The sequence below is a fragment of the Myodes glareolus genome, chromosome 27 (assembly GCF_982192425.1).
Source record: "Myodes glareolus chromosome 27, mMyoGla1.1, whole genome shotgun sequence".
Classification (NCBI taxonomy): domain Eukaryota; kingdom Metazoa; phylum Chordata; class Mammalia; order Rodentia; family Cricetidae; genus Myodes; species Myodes glareolus.
This window is the reverse complement of record NC_142052.1, coordinates 1,685,271-1,707,479: the sequence shown is the minus strand read 5'-3', so window position 1 is coordinate 1,707,479 and position 22,209 is coordinate 1,685,271. Positions and strand designations below refer to the sequence as shown.

General features: G+C 42.0%; 1 protein-coding gene across 2 annotated transcripts in view; it reads right to left on the bottom strand.

Annotated features, from left to right (window-relative positions):
* Reln (reelin) overlaps nt 1–22,209 on the bottom strand; it is a 433,437-nt gene that overhangs the window by 162,614 nt on the left and 248,614 nt on the right. For both annotated transcript variants that reach the window (XM_087902405.1, XM_087902404.1), the window contains exon 11: nt 10,681–10,826. In XM_087902405.1, the coding sequence (XP_087758531.1) occupies nt 10,681–10,826 (146 nt within the window). The remainder of the gene's footprint in view (nt 1–10,680; nt 10,827–22,209) is intronic.

Here is a 22,209-nt window from a genome sequence, read left to right as displayed (position 1 = left end):
CACAAAAGTTTCAGCTGAGAAAAAGTGTGAGAGCAGGTGCGTGCATGTGTGTGTGTGTGTGTGTGTGTGTGTGTGTGTGTAAGCAGAATGGGCAATACTTCGCCAATCTTCAAACTTGTCGGATAAAGTTATGCTGCCATCAGGAAGATGCAAGACTTCTCTTTCTAAACACACTTGTGCCATCATTTGGATTTGTTAGGCTGTTAAATTTTAGCCTGGTAGATGGGAGGGAGTATTTTTTTATTTTACTTTTGCATTTCCATGACTGTGAATGAGGCTGGACATCTTGTCAGGGTTGTGATTGGCCAGATGAAGGTATGGGCCCAGAGTCACTTCCTCTCCCTGTTTCACTCTTCTCTCACTTCCTTGTGATCTAAAATCTTTATTTTTTTCTAGACTGTAATTTTCTTCCTTTCCATATACACATATATGTTATTTCTCATTTTCTTTATGTCATCTTGCTAATTCAAAGTTTTTAATAGACAGGGCTGGGGAGATGGCTCGGCGGTTAAGAGCACTGCCTGCTCTTCCAAAGGTCTTGAGTTCGATTCCCAGCAACCACATGGTGGCTCACAACCATCTGTAATGAGATCTGGTGCCTTCTTGAGGGAGAGACCTGGTCAGTCGTCCTCATCAACTTAGACCATGAAACCCAATATGGACAAGTTCAACAGAACCGCCGTACACAGGCTGCCATGCATGCTTGAGCACTGCCAGGACATAGATTTCATTTCATTCCATTTTATGTAAGCATGAAGACAAGAGTTCAGAAGCATGAAGCCCCACTCCCCACAGAAGAGCGTGGTGGGTGGAGATGACCACCTGAAATTTCTGGGCTTGGCAGGTGGAAAGAGTGACTCCTGAGGGCACACTGGCTAGATGGTTTTGCTAACTAGAGATCTCTGGGCTCAGGGAGAAATTCTGATGTATACATGAAGTAGAGAGCAGGTTGGAGTCAGCCTCTGGATTCCTCACGCATGCCACACATGTGTCCCCATGCACACCACACCCATACGCTCATGTGAAAAAGTTTTAATGGCAGAGTTCATCTTTTATCTCACTATGTCTTTTGTTCTACTTAATAAATCCTTGCCCTGAGGTTATAGCGGTATTCCCTTATCCTTCCTTTTCAAAGTTTAAAATTGTGCCTTTCACATTTACATAAATTTAATTTATTTGAAATTGACTTGAAGGTGAAGAATAAAGTTGAGGCCCAACTTTACTCTTCATGTATAGATAACAGGCTGTTCTAGCACTGTTAAGAGTTCCGTTCCAAAATGACTATCTCCTCTGTGTGTGAGTTTCTTTTGGGTTCCGGCTTCATTAGTCTAAATGTCTATCTCTGCCAAAACCAAACTGATTCTATTATCAAATGGAAGCAATTTTGGAAAGCAAAAGGCAAAACTTACTAGTTGTTGAATGTTAACTGCTTTCCTAATGACATGCTCTCTTCTAGAAAATGATTATTTGCCATAATTTCTCCCACCAACATTTATAGGATATTGCAAACCATCTCTAAGCAATGTACTTAAGTGGCAACCTCGTCTCTCCACAGAGGGACACCAGGGTCACTCAATTTCATTAGGTAAACAAACCGCTGGGAAGTCCAGAGATGGAAACAGACTGACAGTTATTTCAGGTAAAATGTTGAAGCCTCTTAGTCAAAAAGAACATGCTACCTTCATTTCTTCCACAAAGTTCCTCAGGCAGAGGTGACTGCTTCACTACTTCCAAAGCAAAGGTTACTCAGACAAATGAATTTCATGAACACCAAACAGACATAGTATACAGCTATAGTACACACAGTCACCGGCAATAGGCTTTGAAGGTAGCACTGGAATTATTTACAGGTGTGTTACATCACTAGGCAGAGGAGTTCATGCTTGCAGTTCCTGAACTTGGGAGTCTAAGGTAGGGTGATTATGAGTGTGAGGTCAGCCTGGGCTACATAGTGAATTCTAAGCTAGCCCTGGCTAAACAGTGAGACTTGCATTAAAAAAAAATCAAGCAACAACAGACATTTATGTAGCGTTTATACATGTAACTTTATGGACTTCACGGTTGATTTTGTGAGAAGCTTAATCCTTTGAATTTTGGATGATTTTCAATATTTATTGAGTTATTTAGATACTCATATCCCTAGTATTTACTTTTGACCTTTTATTACTCACATAATAAACTTTTCTAAAATCTGAGAAGTAGGGTACATATGTCAAGCAGTTTGCTTGAGGCTGTCCGGTTCTGAAAGCAAGTCTGGTTCTCAGTTTGTGGTTATCCCTATAGCTAATCTCTATAGCCGTACATTCAACAGTGCCAGAATGATTCCTGCATCTCCGCAGGCTTATTTATCAATCAGTTACGTGCACACACAAGTCATGGCACAGTGTGGAGGTTAAAAGACAGCTATTACGTGGGCTTCCTGGGTATCAAACTCAGGTGGTCAGCCTTGGGAGCAAACGATGCTGAGCCACCTTTCTGGCCCATTCAATTTTATAGCAGACTTAAATCTTAGGAACTCTCTCTCATCCTCTCTCTCTCCTTCCTCCCCACCTCTCTGCATGTGTTAAAAGATTATGCCAACCATTCAAGGAGCACAAGCGACTTTTGAAGCAACTCTTCATGATAATGACCCACTTGTAAATCACCCGGGAGCCTCTCTCTTGGGATATACACACGAAGACGCCACACTGGTTCATTGGTCTTCTTACTTGCTCCATTTATCCCAATTAGACCACTCAGCCTGCTGATCCACACAGCAAATTTAAGTTATAAATGATGCAGATGACAGCGGTTTAGATATAGTGTCTGCTTTAGAGGAGTTTTAAATGAAAAGCTGAATTCAAAAAGACGGAGTTGTCATAGACCGAAAGGCCCTTCTACGAATATAAGCAATGCGTTCAGTAGCTGCTTTTCCTTCGCTGTTTGTTGTAGATTAATAACTTTCCTAGGATAATCTACATGAGTTATTTTCACAACTTTGAGCATAGACAATACTATAATTCAGACTGTGTATGTATCCTCAATTCTTATTTTAAACCCGATTTCCCCCAATTTACTATAAATTGGTTTTTATTTCTCTTACTAACACAGTTGTAAAATAACCAAAGGGAAATCAATCTCTTTTTTAAAAAAGCGTTTTTTTTTAAATTGTTAAATTTATTTTTTAAAAACTATCTTTTCTCATTTTACATTCTTATCCCAGTTCCCACTTCCTTCCCTCCTCCTGCCGCCCCACCTTCCCCCCTCCCCATCCACTCCTCAGAGAGGGTATGGCTTCCCATGGGAAGTCAACAAAGTCTGATACATCACTTTGAGGCAGGACGAGGCCCTCCTTCCTATATCTAGGCCGAGCAAGGTATCCCTCCAAAAAGAATGGACTCCAAAATGCCAATTCAAGCACTAGGGATAAATCCTGGTCCCACTGTCCGTGGCCTCACAGAAGGCCTAGGCCACACACTGTCATCTACAGAGGCCCTACTTTGGTCCTAGGCAGGTTCCCCAGCTGTCAGTCCAGAGTCAGCGAGCTCTCACTAGCTCAGGTCAGCTGTTTCCCATCATGGTCTTGACCCCTTTGCTCATATTATTGCTCCTCCCCCTCTTCGACTGGACTCCAGGAGCTTGACCCAGCGCTTGGCTGTGGATCATGCATCTGCTTCCATCAGTTGCTGGATGAAGGCTCTATGATGACAATTAAGGTAGTAATCAATCTGATTACAGGGGAAGGCCAGTTCAGGCGCCCTCTCCACAATTGCTTAGGGTCTTAGCTGGGGTCATTTTTGTAGATTACCGAGACTTTCCCTAGTGCCAGGTTTCTCACTAACCCCATGATGGCTCCCTCAATCAAGATATCTCTTTCCTTGTTTGCCCTCTCTGTCATTCCTCCATCTCGGTCATCTTGTTTCCTCATGTTCTCCTCCTCCCTTCCACTTACCCCCTCTTCTCCTTCCCTTCCCCTCTGCCCTCCCCCCACACTCCCAATTTTCTAAGGAGATCTTATCTAATTCTCCTTTCCAGGGGGATCCAGGTATGTCTCTCTTAGGGTTCTCCTTGTTCCCTAGCTTCTCTAGGGTCATGGACTATAGGCTGAATATCTTTTGTTTCACATCTAGTATCCACTTATGAGTGAGTACATATTGTGTTTGTCTTTCTGGGACTCGGTTACCTCACTCAGATGACTCAGATGTTTTTTTTTTTTTCTATTTCCATTCATTTGCTTGCAAACTTCAAGACCCAGCAATAACACTCTGGGCATATATCCAAAAGATGCACACTTAGACCACAAGGACATTTACTCAACTGTGCTCACAGCAGCATTATTTGTAATAGCCAGAACCTGGAAACAACCTAGATGCCTTCAACTGAAGAATAGATAAAGAAAACGTGGTACATTTACACAACGGAGTACTACTTAGTGGTAAGAAATCAATCTCTTTTGATGCCCAAATATTTATAATCAGACTGCACAAATAATCCAGCCTACTTTGAGAAAGATGAAAGCAACGTGCTTTCTCAAGTTTTACAAATTAGACCTTTTATAAAAATCTTCTTGCTTTGAATGAATTACCCTACATCTATTAAAAATTCACTTGGAGCCGGTTAGAGTGCATGTTAATTCTTTCATGAATTTGTATAAACTGGCTCAAGGGTGCTCCGAGGCAGCGCTCATGGCTGAACACGGAGGTACCAAAGCCTTCGGGGAGAAGGGTGTCAGCTCGTCAGGCATGGTCTGCAGTGATGTGGTCCCCAAACTGTGGTCACTTCCAGTTAAAAAGCGACACACCCTGGCTTTATCTTGCTGTAATCATCACACAATAACCAAACCTGGGAGCCCAGAAGTGGCTACCTGAGGTGTTGAACCGTTTTAGCAGCTTCTTGGATGGCCTGGCAAGTTCCCTCAAGAGGAGTATTGATTCTCTGTTCTTTAAATGGCTTTCCCTGAGGAAACGCAGTTCTGTGCCGTGTGACTACCGCTAAAGGAACGTCTGCCTGGGGGCAGCTTCCTACAACATACCAATTTATATTTACCCCTTTATGACTAATTATAAAATAAAAAAACCCAATCTTATTTATTATAAATACATTTGAATCTATTATTTATCGCAAATAGTCAGAGGTGATGTTGGCGGAAAGAAAAGAAAAGTTTTCAAATCAATAAAATGCCCTAAAGCAACTTCGTTCTTCAGAAATTCTAAGGTCACGATGATATTTAATTCATAGCTTTAAAAGAAGGCTCTCTTTTGTGTGTCTTGAAGACACATCGTCTAGTAAGTAAAGGTAGCCTGGAGAGATTCTTAGAGGTTCTTAGTGGGAAGGCTAACAGCCTCATCATCTGATTTAGGGTGACTTGTTAAGATTAACTGTCTTTTAATCAGCTCATAGTTAGGCAATTTCCAGAAGGATTCAGTCTCTGAGGGAAGCTTGTCACCTGAGGTCACACACTACACATCTACGTATAGGTACTTGTATGTAACTGAATCTTTAATTTCCTTTTCTATTTTAGAAACTTAGCATCCATAAACACTTCAGTAAATACACAAGGGTGTTCGTGGTGGTATTCCTTGTCTATCATCAGGGGGTTTGGTTAATTAAACCTGTAGATAATCTTTTTGAAATGGTTGATATAATTACCAACTAAAAGGGACTTTCATGAGGTATCTATATGTTTTTAAAATTTGAGTCATAACGGGAGAAGGTGTTTCACATGGTGCCTTTTATCATGTGAGGGGGATAACCCCAGAGGAGCACTGCCAAAGTTTTCACAGCAGGGCGGGGGGATCCACAGGAGGGGGCTTTGGATTTTGAGTTCACATGTCTTCTCTAGCAAACAACCGTTTCAGAGAAAACCAAAAGAAAAGAAAAAAAAAAAAAAACGTCAGCTGGTTTTAAATTCAGAATGAAAACCAATTGATTTCATTATAGGCTGGTAAGCAGAAGTTTAGCTTGTTAGTCTGTTCTTTCCTCATCAATATTGACACCTAATGCGTTAAAGGAACGGAACATTTCATGTTATGCGTGAAACTTTGTTTTATTATATATTCTTTGGGAGCGGTTAAACCACCCAAAGGTGAGAAACGCTAGGTGTGAACTAGGACCCAGAACAAAGGTTGGCTGAGTCCATAGTCACAAAATGTATATGTCTTATAAAACCTCATATGAATTTTCTGAGGTTGAACAGCCCCGATTCGGGATCTAGTCTCTGATATTTAACAAGGAATGTGGCCCTGAAGGAGACCCTTCCACATTAATTTGTGCTTGTGAGGTTTGTCTCCAATGAGGTCCTCTGAAACCGAGCAAGGTGTGTACTGCGGCTTCGGGGGGCTTCTCCACCTTCCCTGCATATGGATCCCCCTGTATCATAACAGCGCAGCAGAAGCTAAGGCTTCCCAGAATGCCCTGCATTTCAGACTCTCCCCCTCCAACCGATTCCCCATGGTTTGCTCACACGTGGTCTGCTTCCGGTTTTTAGTACATGCACCATGTTTAAGCATACCTGACGGGAATGCTACTAATTTGGGATGCTGGTTTCACAGTTGTTAGAAGGCGCGGCGTTTTTCTCATTGTACCACGTGGTACAATCGAAGCTGCTTAGAGAGAAGTCCGCGCTAGCCAGAGCATTCCGGTGTCTCAGCTTGGCCTTCTCCTTCTGGGAACGCAACATCGTTTGTTCGTTTTGCTTTAAAATAGGGCTAAATGCAGCCCAAAAGATTTTTAAAAACTATAACGGATGTTTTGTTATTTTTTTAAACTAGAGTTATCAGAGTAACAATCATGATTGATATGATACATAACACACTAATACTAAAACGATCATCAAATGAAGAGTTGATTAGCAGAGAGAAAGTCCATGTTTTTATTTTTCTGTTGGTCTTCTGCACTGCCTTAGAATTTATATGAAGAACAGTTTTAGCATATATTTTTAGTCATTTTAAAATTAATGTTTATGAATTTTTAATATAAAAACCATTCTATTGTCAGGAAAGCAATATTAGGATATAGACCAAAAGGCAGGTAAGATGGGGGAGCGGTGGCCTTCAGCAGCTTGTAACAGGTCATCTGGAACTCTCTGAGCATCCTGTATGCCTTCAAAAGAAATCCAACTATCATTTAAATTAATTATATTTTAAACATTTGTGTGTGTGTGTGTGTGTGGGGGAGAGAGAGAGAGAGAGAGAGAGAGAGAGAGAGAGAGAGAGAGAGAGAGAGAGACATGACATATGCTGGGTTCAGAGACAGCCTGTGGGAGGGCCTTCCACTGTGTGTTCTGGGGGTAGAACTCTGGTGACCAAGCTCATCATGAATGTTCCAACTGTAACTTTGCTACTGTTATGAATTATAATGTGTGGGAAAGGCTCACTCAATCTCCAAAGGGGCTGTGAGCTGTGATACACAGTTGGGAACCACTGGACTAGATTATTTGTTGAAGCTGCTTACTGTACTTTAATCACCAGTGTAAAAATGATAGGTACCATGGGCGAGGGTGATCATGGAGCTGCCCTGTAGACATCATGGGTGAGGGTGACCATGGAGCTGCTCTGTAGACACCATGGATGAGGGTGATCAGAGACATTCACTGCTCTGAAGTTCCTTTCCAGTCATCCACATTCTTAGTTCCTTCCTAAGGAGCCTGCATTTGAAGTCATCCAACAGTCCCTATGACAGAGACTCAGAGTCCCACCCTAAACCAGTACTCATACCTGAAGTAAAGATGAGATGCCACATATGGTGTCTTATTCACTGAGCATTTTGGACTATGATTCCCTCCTTCCCTTTCTTCTCAGATCCTAGGTTCATGCTCTTCCTCACCGTCTCTTTCCTCCAAGTCTCTCAAGTTTTCTGGCTTACCTAGCAAGATTCTTTCTTGTTTTATCATTCATCAGAGATTCTACCAAGCCCTCTCCTACCTACAGACAGCCTTAGCTAGGTGAGAGACTGTAGCTGTTGATTAAACGATGTGTCTGTAAGGTTAAGCCAAAGTTCAGAAAGATGCACATAAATTATCAGTGCATTGATCGAAGCAACAGATGTATCTTCTTTAGAAACAACAACAAAAAAACCCTAAAGCTTTAACACTCTACTAAGAAAACGTCCATCCGTGTTGGGTCAGCCCAGTGATGCGCAAGCCCATGCTCACAGATAGGAGATCAGACGCTTTGATTCTAACAGTGGGAAATTCTGGGTAACTGGGGAAATGGTTTCCTAAAACATTGCCACAATGACTTGCGCTTCCTACCCTGGCCATTCATACAAAACAGTCTGGCCCACCATTTACTATGGTAGCATATTCCTTTGCTCTCTCTTAGTTCTCATGGAAGGAGAACAGGTGAAAGGCATGAGTGTGCATCTCTACTAAATATTGAATTAGGACTGTGTCCAAAGTCTTGGAGGACAGCTCATTCAACTGGTCACCCTGGAACACGGAGGACTTGCCATCTTCCTGTCAGTCCTACCGGGGGGGACCTTCTAACGGCAAATTATGTCTCTGATGGCGGTGGCTGACAGGAAGAAAAGCATATGGTAAACTGGGCAGATGAGCGACCTAACACGGTGTTTCTCTTTGTCACTCTCACCGTATGTATAAGTGCTCCCCACGTCAATTTGACTTTGTGAAAAGTGAAAAGTCTTCTTTCCTGAAGCTCTGATAAAAACAATTTCATCAACGTTCTTTGGTGGAGCAATAAAGCAACACCTGGCAGTTCGTTCAACCAGCTTTTTCACCCTAGCCATAGAAAAGCCTGGGTTCTCTTCTCATAATCCTTTCCCGCTTTATCACTTAATCCAACCTGATAAGTGGCCTTGTAGTTCTATTTGCAATGATGACGATTTGGTTTTAGCCAAGCCAAAACCTCTCTTACAACATTGGCATTGGTATTTTATTAAAGTGAAATCCTTTATCCGTAATCAGGACACACACACACACACACACACACACACACACACACACACACACACACACAATCAACTTTGTCTCTGGTTTATCCCATGTTCCAGTGCAGGTTTGGTATCTTATAATATCAAGTCAATTTCTGTTCTATTTATTCTGTTTATTTCTGTTGCTGCGATTAAAATATTCGGACCAAAAGCAACTTAGGGAAGAAAAGGTTTATCCGGTTTACGAGTCTAGGTGTTACAGACCACCATTAAGGGGAAGTTGAGGCAGAAACTCAAGCAGCTAGCCATATTGTATCGTAGCTAAAAGCAGGAAAATAAATGCATCCAAGCCTACTCGTCTCTCACTTAGCTTGCTTACCTTTTCCACTGTTCTGGACCTTGGCGTAGCGAATGGTGCTAACCACTCCAGGCTAAGATCTTCTCTATCAATCAGCATTCAAGGCAACCCCCCCCAGACATGCCCACAGGCCAGTCTGCTGTAGATAACCAGCTCCTTCCACAGGTAAGAGGAAAGGAAAGTCCGGGTGAGAACTGGAAAATCTCCTGAGCATCTTTCCTACGAATACCCTTTGCTTCTCTGACTCTGGGCTTTCTTCAATTGGAGCCTTTCATGTTAAGATGGGACCTTGCTACATACCCTAGGCTGGCTTTGAACTCAGGATCCTTCTTCCCCAGCCTCATGATCACTTTGAACTCAGAGTCTCTCTCCCTCCCTCTGACTCCCTCCACGTGTGCACATGTGTGTCTGTGTGTTGGTGGACGGAGATACACATGTACCATGACACACACAGAGGTCAGAAGACAAGCTCCAGTGTCAGCCTCACCTGCCTTGTTTGAGACGGGGCCTCTGTTGATTCTCCTCCTCACATGCCTGGTAAGCTTCCAGGGCTTTCCTCATTCTCTCCACAGAAGCCCTGGGTTGCACAAGTTCTCTCGATATCGGTGGGTTTTGTGTGGTTCTGGGGATCTGAACTCGGGTCCTCACACTTACTTGATGAATATTTTATCTGCTGAGCTATATCCCCTTACACACTGGAGCTACTGAAAATATCACTCCTAGTAAGGAGTCTAGGGCACGACGGACCCAGGAAAAGGCAGATCAGACAAAACATCGAGAAAACACAAACCACCAGATACCCTTAGAGCTTCTGGTCTCTCATCCTTGAACTTCAGTCCCAAGTACCTTTTTATGAATCCTCCAAAGATAAATTATATCCCCTAAATACATTTTTTATGGATCAAAACCATATTTCAATGACAATCAGGTAGTAGTATCTATAAATCTCAGTCCCCAGGAGGAGAACTGAAAATCTCAATATAATTGTGGTGGAAAGACTTCAAATTCTAATACTGAAAAATATTTTTCCAAGTGAAAGCTAAGTGATATGAGATATATGTGAAGTCATGAGGTATTTTTGTTTTGTTCTGTTTTGTTTTCAGACAGTTTCCTTGTAGTTTTGGAACCCGTCCTGGAACTAGCTCTTGTAGACCAAGTGGGCCTCGAACTCACAGAGTTCCTTCCTCTGCCTCCAGAGTGCTGGGATTAAAGGCATGCACCACCACCACCCAAAATAAGGTATTTTTCAATCGCGATTTTTTTAGGCATGCATAAAAAATACCTTTCTATTTAATAAAGGCTCTTAGGACAAGTGTCCCCCTTTGGCTTGTCTGTGATAAAAATCATCAATGTTATTTAAGCAAGCTTTTGCTGTCCAGCGAGATGTATTTAAAATGTGTCAGCTGGAGCAAAGGTAGGTGGTATACACAGCACGGCAGATAACAATTACTCACCCTGTGGGCTGGCTCTCAAATTCTTCTGACCACTGTTCCTGAATATCCTCTGAAGAAAGATCTACATCCCGGGTGGTGGCAAAATTGAACTCGCTGCCTTCATTTCCATGGAAATAAATGGAGTTCCCATCTGATTGACAGCTATGCTGTAGACAAAGGAAGAGATCATGGGGTGGCTGCGGAATTGGTTCTGTATTGTTTTACCCGTGTATAACCAGAGTTTTGGGAAAGTCATTACATTAGCCCCTCCGTGATGCACTCGCAAATTGAAAGGACTTGTTACCTCCCTTTGGTCCTGCTTAATTCAATTACAATTTCATACTAACTTATTAAGTCATCACACAAAAGGAGTCAAGAGGGCATCTGAGTATGAGACAAGACTATTTTAATTGGAGTCATATCCCATCTTTACCACAGCCCTTGTTGTGAGAATTAAGTCTGATAATGACTTGTCATGCATTTTCAATTCTGTGGTTATAGGCTAAATCGCAGTGACCTTTTCAATATTCTGTGGAGCTCTGGCTTGCCATTCAAGCCCTTCACAATTTGTCTGTAAATGGAGTATGAGTAGAAAAGCCAGCTAATCAAAACACGGGGGGCTGAAAAGGTCAGTCATCCCTGAGATGTCATATGTTCTTAGCCATATTTTCAGGAAGTTTCTGACCAGAACTGAGAGGGGACGGTGTTTCTGGCGAGAGGCTCAGAAATCGCGAACTCTGTTACTCTCTGGCAGGACACTTGTAAAAGGAAAAAAGAATTTTTTGCGATTTATTCTCAGCGTATGCTTCTCAGTTTGACGCGAATGGCCAAAGGCAAGAGGAAACTCAAGAGCTAAGCGAACTGAATACTTCCTCCTCAAAATTATAAGCTTTCATTATGAAATTTTGGTAATAAATCATAAAGGGAAATGCTAACATTTAATTTAAAGCAAACTTTCATTTAAACTTTAATACTCTTCTGAAAATGAGGTAGAGATGAAGAAAAACAACTGGACAAAATTGCCAACTATGCCACTGACTCTATGGAGCAGGGACATTTCACCAGGTCTCAACACAGTGCTGGCACAGTAGGCACTCGAAACATGTCAAACAGCTTCATACGGGAAAGAAGAAATGCCGTAGCTATGATCTTTTTACTTTAAAATTATTTTATTTGTGTGTGTGTGTAATATGTGTGTATGTGTGTGCGTGTGATGCATGTGTATGCATATATGCATGTGCATGTGATATATGTGTGCGTATGCATATGTGTGATATATGTGTATGTATAAATGTATGTGTATATGATGTATGTGTATATGTGTGTGTTATGTGTGTGCATGCGATGTATATGTGTGCATGTGCTGTGTGTGTGATATATGTGCATGTGTATATGTGTGCATGTGATATATGTGTACAAGTATATGTGTGTGCATGTGATGTATGTGTATTCACACAAATCACTAGAGATGAGGTTTTTGATAGAATAATTGCTGTCACACTTCAGGAATTTGGTTTGTTTCTCAGCACAAACAACAACAACAAAAGTAACCCTAGTTTAGTTGAGAAATGTCAAGTATCAGATATAGGGCCCAATGGCAGGCAGCATTATCAGTGGTGACACTGTGTAAGAGTCACCTCCGGGAGTATCCAGACAAGCAGACTTCACAGACGAGCAGGTCTTCATCTGGTTTAAAGGACAGATCTATGTTGGTGACAAATGTATACAAAACCAAGCTGTAATCACCACTTTACGCTACCAGCATCCTTCTGAATGGTATTCTAAACATGTACCCTCGGACCCACAGACAACGATAGCTCTCACTCCATCAGAGAAGCATCCCAGCAGAGAGCATCCCATGAAACCACAGCTGATCAAGGATGCAGAGAACCAGCAATCATGCGGTGCCCAGCCCCAGCTGGGCCATCTACAACGCCACTCCTGCACCTGAGGCCGAGGGAGTATCTTGGAAGAAGGGTTGGAAGGATTGTCAGAGCCAGAACAGGATGGCACTGTGAGAATGTGTCTCCTACAAGACACAGGGAAGCTACATCCATGAGGTCTCAGACACAGGGAAGCTATATCCGTGAGGTCTCACCAACACAGCTGTGTAACCAAGAACTGAACAAAGACAGCACCCAAAGTCAAGTTATTAGGAAGGGAAAAATCACACAGGACCCCAAGCCTGGACAACAAACTCCCAGCAACTGAGTAATGCTGAGAGTGGGGGAAATTAGTCTTAGGGAAGAAGTCTTCATTTATTTATCCAACATCAAGTAGTCGGCCCTAAAATCCTCTACATATAAACAATATAACAATATTATATAAACTGAGTCTATTGTATTTATATATTTGTGTGTGTGTGTGTGTGTGTGTGTGTGTGTGTGTGTGTGTGTGTAAAACAATTAGAGAAAAAGAGACCATGAATTTTGGGGCAAGTTAGAGGGTATTATACGGGAAAGGTTGGAGGGAGAAAAAGGGAAAATAATGCAATTATATATTTTTTTGTTTTGCTTTGTTTTTCGAGACAGGGTTTCTCTGTAGCTCTGGAGATACAATTATATTTTAATTTTAAAAAAAATTAAAAAAAATCAAAACCCAAAACCAACCAACCAAAAGAACACAAAGATATTATTTATGTTGGCTTAGTCTGAGAATCATAATTAGGTTGGAACTTGGCTGCCAAGGCCACAGACAGCTGCACCAGGAGTCCCAACACTATGGCTTTGTCAGTGGTCCTCCAGAATCTAAACCGGCCATGGCTGGTGAAACCATCAGGGTTGTAATAGATTTGCTACTGAGTTGGAATAGTAAACAGTCTCCAGAAGTTCAAGAGAGCAGCAGCATGTGATCCTTGGGGACTCATTTCACAGCCTAAGACATACGCGCGTCTTCTGGGCCCCGTCATCACTTTCGCTAATACTTTGATGTGGCAAGCACCGGCTGCTTGGGACTCTTCTCATACGCAACGAATACAGATGACTCGTGGATGGTAAGCTGAACTCATTTATGCAATCCTTAGAAAAGACATATCAACCAAGAGGAAGAATTTAGTTCATTTCACAGTACACAGAAACTGTCAAACGGAGGTAAATTTTGCAGATTTCTCCACCCTGCCCACTTGAAAGAGAACCGACGTTAACAAGAACAGCCAAGGTTATTTCCCTAAAAACACCCACTGAGTTCTGGGTGTGAGCCTTCACGATTTTCCTCATGGTCAGAACCCTGATCAGTTGCGGCCTGTGGGTATCTGCAGCTCCTACACAGACCCAGACATCAGCAGAAACGGCACTTCCCAAGGAAATGGCACACGAAAGAGCCGCTCAAATGAAAAGAAAATAATTTACATTACAATTTGAATGAGGTGTTTGTACAATGAAAGAACAGCTCACCTAACAGCCTTTGTCATTTCTGACTATAGATACATTTAATTACTTAAATGTTGATTTCATAAACTTTTATTAATATTTTAAAACTATGTAATTTGTTTCTGCCCCTTTAAACCTTATTATTAATATACTTGATGCAATTTGAAGCTTACATGAGAAACAGATTTCATATAAAACATAAAATCCTTATAAAATTTTGTAGCTTATTGCTAACTCTCACAGAATAAATTGGAATTACAAAACCATGAAAGCATATTCAAAAGGCTTTCTCAGGAGCAGAACGTATCATTTACGACTGTGTAACTATTGAAAGGTAGTGTGTAGTCACACTTTGTCTCTGTAAATGCACACTTGCCACCCCGTGAAACACAAGTAATAGTCACCACGGCAAGTATGAAAAATAACAAGAACAAATTAATATCTATGTAAATAGTTATTAAGAAATATTCATATTAGTGGACCATAAAAACCAATCTGTCTTCAAGAAGTTTCTGTGAGAGGCAGAAGGTTGTCATTGTTTGTAGAGTTTTAAAATCTCTTTAGAGTTCTTCTAACAGATTCACAGTGGGCAGCCAGCACTTAACATCAGAGCTCTGTTCATACAGACATGGGAGAACTCCCTGTTCCGGTGTCTAGGCTTAGCCTTGGAAACATCCCATTAGGTTGAAATAGCAAACTCGATTCCTGGAGTCTCCTCTCAAGCGAGCCCAAAGTCCTTGTGGTTTAAGAGATGAATTGCTGAGCACCTGAGAGCAACAGATCTATTGAGTCCCTTCTCTCTAAGATGGTGGTCATTTACAGTCCTTGGATATACGATTAGTGTATCAGGCTATTGTGTTCTCATCCAAGGCTCAACGTTTTGAAATCATCCTGGTTCCCTAGAAACTCTCCAGATTAACAATGGGAGTCTAGATGCCATCACGGGCAGCAGTCCCTGGGCTTCAGTGGGCTTCTCAACTGTGCAGGAGAATTCAGGGTCCACTTGCTTAGGGCCTGTGTGAACTTCTCCCTCCAATTAATGAAGCACTTACACGAATCAAGGAAATCATACCATATCATATCACACTGGGGAAACATACTACTGGGAACCAAAAACAGTCCAAATGACAACGAATGAACACTCAGTACTGCATCCACGCTCAGGGCCTCTGGAGGTCGGGAGAAGGCCCAACAAAGCACGTTTCTTATATCTGACGCCCGGGAGCTGGCACAAGTCATTTTGCCCCCTAGGTCTCAGCGTCTCAGGGTGAAGAAGAGAGTGACTAATATCTTCTCTCTTGATATGTTGGGAGAAAGTCAGAGATCAGAGCAGCTCTTTTTAAATTTCTAAGTGCCAAATAATATCTATTTCTGAATAGACACTTTTAAAAGATACATACTATTATATTTTACAGTCTTAGTAGTAGTTGATAGAGAAACAGAAGAATATTTAAATATATTTTCGTTTCTCATTATAATAAGTATTATAATCCCTCAGATCTAATTAAAACCTTTAGAAAATTATACAAGAATAGTTCCCATGATACAATATAGTTTTTTAAAAGTACCACAAATGTTCACACATTATTACAGCAAATAAAAACCATCAATTAGAACTTAAAAATCCTCCATATTTTAGAAGATTATCAGATATTCTTCTAACAGATGAAAACTCAAGGATGTGGGATCACCGACATCACTTTTCTTAACAGATGAACTTGCATTGAATGACATCACAATCCAGTGTGCTAACAACCCAAGAGAAACGTGTGCTGGAGCTGTCGAGTCTCAGGAAACCACACTCCCTTCTAACATCCAGCACCAGCTCAAACTCATTTCCCTCGCGTGCATTTGAACAACTACAAACCTAAATAACTTCAGCAAAAAAGGTCAGGTAGTTGAACTGATGTTTAATAACTAATAATAAATTAGCCCATTTATTTGGGCTAAATAAAGCATAAATTCAATGGTTAGTTCTATTTTTCTGTTTTTGGACCTTCCTATGCGCCATCAATTATTACATTAATAATTGTTTATTAATGTAAACATTTAATAAATTAATTAATACAATATTAATGTTTCATTATTTTAGCATTGGTAAATCATATATACTTAAGTAACAATGAATCTATAATTTTGATATTCCTATATCTTCATGCATTTTCCTCAGCCTCCCCCCCAAAAGTATTTCTCTGCTTTGTCACTAAAATGAATTTCCTTTATTTGACAAGCAGAACACAGTGTCACTAAGTGACAAGAAGTTGCCGTGCAAAAGGCATCAACAGGAAACATCAGTGAAAATTCCTCAATGGAACAGAACACGTCCTTGGCCACAATTCAGGTTAGCATTTTTGAAGCATTCTCCCTCTACTCTGCTGCAAATGTTAATGACTTCACCTTCGTACTTGTAAAAAGCGCTGAAGTCACCTCTGCCATTGTTTAATTAGGCTTTCAGAGAAAAGGAACACCGGAGCGACTCTTAATACCGCCTCTCTAGGGCCTAACGACCCTGATGATCCCTTTAGGATCTACAGTCTCACAATTTACTTCTTGATGATTCCATTTTTGCTGAAAGAGGTACACTGGGCATTTGGGCAACGGCAGCTTGCAGAGGGCTAGCGGCAGATGGAAAGATCTCTGCCTGGTGTGCTGTTCCCACCACATGAGCCGAGAGCCATCCATTTCCTCCATTAAGGACCTGTCACTCAGCCCACCCAGCTGGAAGACCACTTTTGATAGCCAAGCTGGCTGGTGGCAGACAATTCAGATACAAAGTGCACTTTAAAGGGAAGCTAAAACATCATTTGTAGCAAAATTGAAAATGCATGGCTTCCACCACAGCCAATTTTTTAATGACTGTAATATTTTAAGTGATTATTTTTGCTACTTCAGATTGCTCCTTAGAGAGGAGAAGATTTTTTTAATTAAAATTTAGGCAATGCAAACAGATGAGATATGAGGAGCGAAGGAAAGAGAAAGAAGATGAATAAAATTAATTAAAATGGCATTGTTGGCAGAGCCATAAATTAGCCAGTGTCTGGCTGGAAATAAAATATATTGGCATGTGAACTTCCTGATGAAAATAGGATGTGGTGTGTGGTGGCTGAAAGTGGACTGGCCATTGGCCTATGTACTGTGTCTGAAACCTTTTATATATGCGGTACCTCTTATCACAGATTTTCTCCATTCTGGTTCAGTGGTCTTTAAAGTTACAGATTTCACCCCATAAAAATAAAAAAGAAAACTCCCTAATAGGAAGAGAGCCGTTTTCTCTTGAGACAGAATAGATTTCTATTATTTTTCGCATGCTCAGTTTCTAGGTAATTTAATGCCAGTTCCAAACCTGGAAACTTGGCTGTGAATACAGTCCAGGTGCAGGAGGGCTGCCGTGTGTTTTCTTCAGTCGGCACAATAGGTCCAGCCAGGGGGAGTGGATTTTGGGGAGCCCAAAGAGTGAATTTTTTTCTTACCATTGTCTGGGATCCATTAAACACTCACATTTGAACCACACTGTAGTAGGGTTTAAAGAGATCCCAGTTGATGGTATATTTTGAGACAAGTGTATAGTTACTGTGTCAGTTCTGAAATGGAAACAGGGACTGATTGGAGCCGGAGCAGCAGAAGGAGGAGTAACAATGCGACACCGTAGGGCAGTTGTTAGCCTTGTCTTTTGTGATCAGCTTGATCTTCAGGGTTAGGTTTTCTTACTTGCCTCCTCAAATTAAGTCCAGATACGCTAGGCATCGTATGGAGGGCTATAGCATAGCTTGGCACGGAAGAGGTAAGTTTCACAATAAAATAGACTTGGCTTCAAAACTCAAAGCCTTTGGACATGTTGGAGCCTTTGCTTTCTCGTCTTTGAAATGGGGATGAAGGATAGATGAGGGGCCATGGGGACTGTGTCTAAAGACAGCAACCTTAGGAATTCACAAATATTACTCTCCCTTTGCTTCTGTTCTGTAACTTTAATCATTTGCTTAAGAAAATTTACTTCAAAGAATGTTACCATGCAAGTTATTTTGTTAAGAACTGTAACACACTCAAAGATGATGGAAATGCTACCGTCCAGAAAAAATAAACAAACTTTACTTATTGAAGACTGTGCTGACTTAATCGGGGATTTAAAGTATCAGTTTCAATCTCAAACAAAACAAGATGAAACCAAAGGGCACACTAGGCTCTGGGGATATAATGTTGTATAATTTACCAACATTAGCTGTTCCTAGGTTATTGCTCCTCTTGTTACGCTGACCTGGCTCTTGTCCACATTTTACCGATGCTATTCCATGTTAATTGCTAAACAAATAGACCTCACTGGGGGGAGACTGTGAAAAGCACACTTCCACATTTAACCCTTTATCCCCAAAGTGCTCTTATTAGCTTAACAAATTATATTCCGGCGCATTTTATAATACGCCCCCACCTCTTGGGGGAAGCACAATAATAAGACAGCACAACCCAGAAGAAGGGTACCCCAAGCAGAGGGAATCTGGGTAGACAGCGTGCAATTAACCAAGCTGGAATCCAGCCAGGAAATCAGGGTTATCATTCAGATGCCTAATAGAAGAAGACATGGGAACAGGGCTGGCCATGAGTCTGCCTGGGCTCAGGTTTATCCTCATTAGAGACCCAGGACACAAGTCCCACAGTCACATGCTACACAGTTTGAAGTTCAGCGATCTGCAAAGCGTATTTGGTCCAAGTCACCCTGACCACTTCCCATTTGTCCTTCTACCTTGTAAGACAGCAGAGTTGTGAAGTGAGTTGTTGAGCCGTTTCCCAGGGCACTGAGTGGGAGACAAACTGGGCGCCTGCCTCAGGTGGGCCTTGCCCTTCAGGGCATTTGCTCCCCAAAGGCAGGTTTAAAATGATTTTGCTCCTCCTTGGTTTTCCCTTTCACCGCTGTCAAAGACTTTATTTTTCCTTATGAGCCTCAACTTGCATTAAGATTTAAAATTTTTCAGCCAAATTCATTTACATTTTCTTCTTAATTTGAAGATGATTTTTTTCTCCACTGATGAGCCAGCTATTTGTGACAATTAACAGCATTCGAGGGGTGGCACCAGACACTGAGAAAGAAGATACAATTCTGATTTGGGGCTGGAGACTTGTCTTCTGTCCAGTGAGCAACAAGTTTGTTAATTTCACATAAGAGCAATAAGAAAATTAACAAAATCTCTTCTTCTGATTGAATGGTTCCCCTTAATGGTCTGTTGACTTGCCTAAAGACTGTCGTCTTTATTAGGGCCCTTTGGGGGTTGTTCTACTAGTAAAACTGTCTCCACCGCCTTATTATTAAAGGTAGGTGTGGCAAAGAAGAAAACGGAAGACCGATGTGAGAAGAGACAGTGGCAGGTCTCTTCCAAAGCTTGTAATTCAGTGACTCCAAATCCTAGGTGTGAACTTGCAAATCCCAATAAATTGCTTCTTAAAAGACTTTCCTTTTTAAATGCATGTGTTCAAATCCTAGCTCATCTCAAGGGCAGCCATTCCAACAGTACTGGTGGCAGTGAGCATTGAGTCACTTCCCAGCATCACCTGACGTAAACATATTCAAGGGGAGAATCTAGATCTCTAGGCAATTGAGTAATAAACAGAAAAAGACCAGGAGGAGGGCAATTAGAATGGCAAGGTTTCTCAAAAATGAGAGGCTCAGGGACCAGCACCTACGTCATGGTGACCTGCTTTCAATCTGCAGGTCAATTCCAGCATTGACAGAAACCAGTGATTTATGCCCTTACAAACTCAGGGGAACCAGGCTCGCTGAGCAGAGAAAATCACTTATAATGGACAGTGATTGAAGCTCGCGACTTCCTTCTGCTCACCTTTTTCACACACACACACACACACACACACACACACACGCCTGTGTACATACATGCACACACACACACCTGTGTACATACATGCACACACACACCTGTGTACATACATGCACACACACACACACACCTGTGTACATACATGCACACACACACGCCTGTGTACATACATGCACACACACACACACACACACAATTTATACTTTCAAGATTAAAGTTGATCTGCCATCCAAGTTGTTAGTAAATAATCAAAATGAACAGCTGCTTGACCAATACATGTCCATGGCATATATATTCATTCAGAAATTCTACTTCCAGGAGTTTTATGAAAGAATGGGCAGGTGGTGGCACACACCTTTAATCCCAGCACTCAGGAGGCAGACGCTGGCGGACCTCTATGAGTTTGAGGCCAGCCTGGTCTACAAAGCTAGTTTTAGGACAGCTAGGGCTGTTATAGAGAAACCCTGTCTTGAAAACAAAACAAAACAAAACAAAAGAACGGGAAGAAGAGAAAAAAATTCTGATTCAAGCGTAGCTCTTCCTAGCTTATTTATCCCCGATTCTTCTGGGAGTGGTTCCCCGACACTGGCAACCCTCCTTGGGCACAGCAACTGTGGTAGCCCCACGCTGACCTCCAGACTTACAGCAACTACTTAACTTCGAGCCTGAAATCAAGAATCTTTCAAACTGCAAGAGACTGCAGAAGGTGGGGATAGATGGCCCTGATGAAACTGTGGAGACGTTTCAGGAGTGGGTGGTCGAAACCCCGATCTGGCAGGGTGTCTGTCTCCCAGGGCTGCTCAGCACTGCCGCAAAGCTGAAGACAGGTCTCCCTGTAGCGACGAGCCTTCATGCCATGTACCAACACAACTGCGGTTACAATCATCATTTATCAGAGCTACAGTTGAGCTCCTATTACTATCTGCATCCATTACTGTCAAGGATCCTCACCGGTTTTCATGGTACTGCAAGAACCATTCCTGAGTGTGAGAACCTTACCCAACAGGAGATGCTGAAATCTGATCGTCTTAAAAGGGAAGAGCCCAAATACTTGGTTCCTATCCTTTACTCCTCGAGTAAACTGAAGTCACTCACAGTGTGTGTAGGGGTCACCTTGAGATTACGCATTCTCCCTCACCAGGGTAAAGGGTGTGCCTCTGACTCTACACAGCCTCGTGAATGCCCCCAGCGGCCAGACAGAGGCCCATCCTAACCTCCGCACTGATGAACTGACACCACAACCCACCGCAGAACAGGAGAAACTGACACTAATTCTTTATGCTTCTAGAAAGGCATACAGAAGTTAAAATCTCAGTCTGTGAAAGAAGGCAGCATCACCGCTGCCAGCAGAGGAAACAGGTGATTTAACAGCAAGTGGCTTAAGGCTCTTCCCATGCTCAGTACGCGATCTGCTCATGCGTCGTGGTTGCTAGGGAGGCTGCACTCTGAGGAGCACAGGCGTGCACCAGTGGATGTACAGGCATCTAAAGCCTCACACACTTGGTAGTGAACAAAGGCTGCTTCGGGATTTGTGGGAAATGAAAAATAACGATGGTAATTAGAAGCAGGATAGAATGTGGTATACCTTTCCTTTTGTGTGGGGACATCTCCTGGGAGAAGCCTGGAAGAAGAGGCGGGCAGGGCTGTGGGCGCAAGAGGATGGAGGAGGAACGCGCGTGGCCACCATGGAACCTCTTACCATCTACTTCAGTTTACCAGATCAAAAACTACAGCCAAGAGCGGAGGGTACAACTCAACAGCGGAGTGCCTGCCTCATATACAGGGGGTCCTAGGTTCAAACATCTGCGCCACACGACACACAGAAAACCACAAATAACATGAGATGGGGTTCTCCAGGAAAAGCTGTGTTCTTACAGACATGATTCACATTAATTACCAAAGACCCAGAATGTCAGTGTTCCACCTGCCCGAGGAGATTTAAGCTGGTGTTTATACCGATACTACTTCCATGGGTCATGTGACTCCTTAGGCCGGTTACTGTCTTCTGTCACTTTGCTCTACATGGGATAAACAATGATATCTCAGATGAAATAATATGTATTTTCAGAGAAATTGAAACATCTGGAGAAGATGAGAGAAATACTTCTAAGAGTGGCAATGACTCATTTTTTTTCCTCTTTCCTTTTGACCCACTACCCTTAAACATTGTCTTGGAGATCAGCAGCTAGACAATTTAGTCATAACTGTCTGTAATCACAACTGTTTTACTTTATTAACATTAGCATTTAAGAGATTTTTTGTAGTCATACACAGACATGCACATACACGTATGCACACACATGAGCACACACACAAATGTATGCACATGCACGTGCACACACACACAGACACACACAGAC